This window comes from Cucumis sativus, chromosome 6 (assembly GCF_000004075.3).
Source record: "Cucumis sativus cultivar 9930 chromosome 6, Cucumber_9930_V3, whole genome shotgun sequence".
Lineage (NCBI taxonomy): Eukaryota > Viridiplantae > Streptophyta > Magnoliopsida > Cucurbitales > Cucurbitaceae > Cucumis > Cucumis sativus.
The window spans coordinates 2,694,676-2,696,232 of NC_026660.2; the positions used below are offsets into that span (position 1 = coordinate 2,694,676).

At 37.8% G+C, this 1,557-nt stretch overlaps 1 protein-coding gene across 1 annotated transcript; it reads right to left on the bottom strand.

The window, feature by feature from the left end:
* Positions 1-398: 398 nt before the first annotated feature.
* Positions 399-1,353, bottom strand: LOC101204892. The gene has a single exon (XM_004150622.3). It carries the CDS (start codon positions 1,298-1,300, stop codon positions 809-811), a length of 492 nt encoding a protein of 163 aa, XP_004150670.1. The 5' UTR covers positions 1,301-1,353; the 3' UTR covers positions 399-808.
* Positions 1,354-1,557: the final 204 nt, after the last annotated feature.

Below are 1,557 nucleotides of genomic sequence, written 5' to 3' on the forward strand. Positions count from 1 at the left end.
AAAAAAAATAATTTTACAGTGGAAATGATATTTTATAGATTTCAATTTCAATTGTAAAAACTTTATATGGTCATTTGACGTAGCTTACACATTATTCTGTTACAAGTGCTTAAATTTATTTCAAATTTTATGGTAATAGATTCCTTGTATTTTCTTCTCTTTTTTTTTTTTTTTTTAGATTCGAAATCGGTTAAATGCAAAATTGAAAGTGCAATTCAATATATTTTATGATTTTATAATAGATTTATAAAGTTTAAGAAAATGCAAAATAGGTCAAATATTTGCAAGATACAAAATTTAAAAATTTAAAAATTTAAAAATTCAAAAGCATTTGACATTTCTAAAGTTTAGTATCTATAAGACACAAAATTAAAGTTGAGACCGACAATTTCTTCAGATCTAAAAACTGTAATGTCATATCTATAATTTAACCAATTAATTGTACTAAGATTTTCAATGAGAATGCCTCCCATATAGTATAATTTTATAATTGAAAAAATGGGGACATCAAAATTCAGAACCACAGCCTGAGTCCAACCCTAAATTATCTTTTGACAATGATTAATAAATAGTTTTGAATTGTAATAATAATAATAATAATTAATTAATGTAGTCCTTTTTAAAATCAACTACTCCTACTTTTCTTTTCTTTTTCTTTTCCTGTGATGGAACTAATTGAGAAAAAAAAAATTTACAAATGGGGGTTGTAATTTTATATTCATTTAAGAGATTAAAAAAAAAAGTAATTTTTCTTTTATCTCTCTTCATCTTTCGTCCTAATTCGCCAATGGCGGACCTTCCATCGCCGTCACGAAAAAACAGAGTACACATCGGAATGTTCAAACAGTCCATCAAACGCCACATATTCCATTTCGTTATAAAATCTCTCTCCATCCCCCACCAACTCCAGCGTCTCATAACTCGGTACCGCATCTTCAAATCCCCAAATCTGTCCAATCCCAGACGAGTCCGAGGACTCCCGCGCGAGTTCAACCACCTCCGTTTGGCCGCCGTGGCTGGTGGAGGCGTGGGAGGGTGGGAGACCGAGTTCGTCATCGGAGGCCAGGAGTAGGTAACCGAGCTCGGAGGGGGCGGCCGGAGGGGGCGGGGGAGAGGAGACGGGGGAGATCTCGTCGGCGAAACTCTGGATAAGGGAATCGAGATCTTGGACAGTGGGGTCGGGGTCGGAGTCATCGAGAAGGCCGAGGAGGTCGTCACGGAGACGTTTGACTTCGGGAGAGTCGGATTCGGAGTCGAGGGAGTCGACTCGGAGGCGTTTGTTGGGAGAGTGATGATCCATGGGGGAGGGGGAAGGAAGGAGAAGTGGTGGTGCGGCGGGAGAGCGGAGAAGAGGGATATATAAAGGGGGACAAAGAAGAGAGAGAAAGGTAGAGAGAGTTTGGGTAATGATAATGACAGCAGGCGCGTGGTAGAGAATGCCTAGTCTACATCACGGACACCTCCTCCTCCTCTTTTTCTTTTCCCATTTTTTATTACATTTATTTTTTCTATTTCAACTTTTTGGCTTTATCTTTCTTTTCTTTCTTTTCTTTTCTT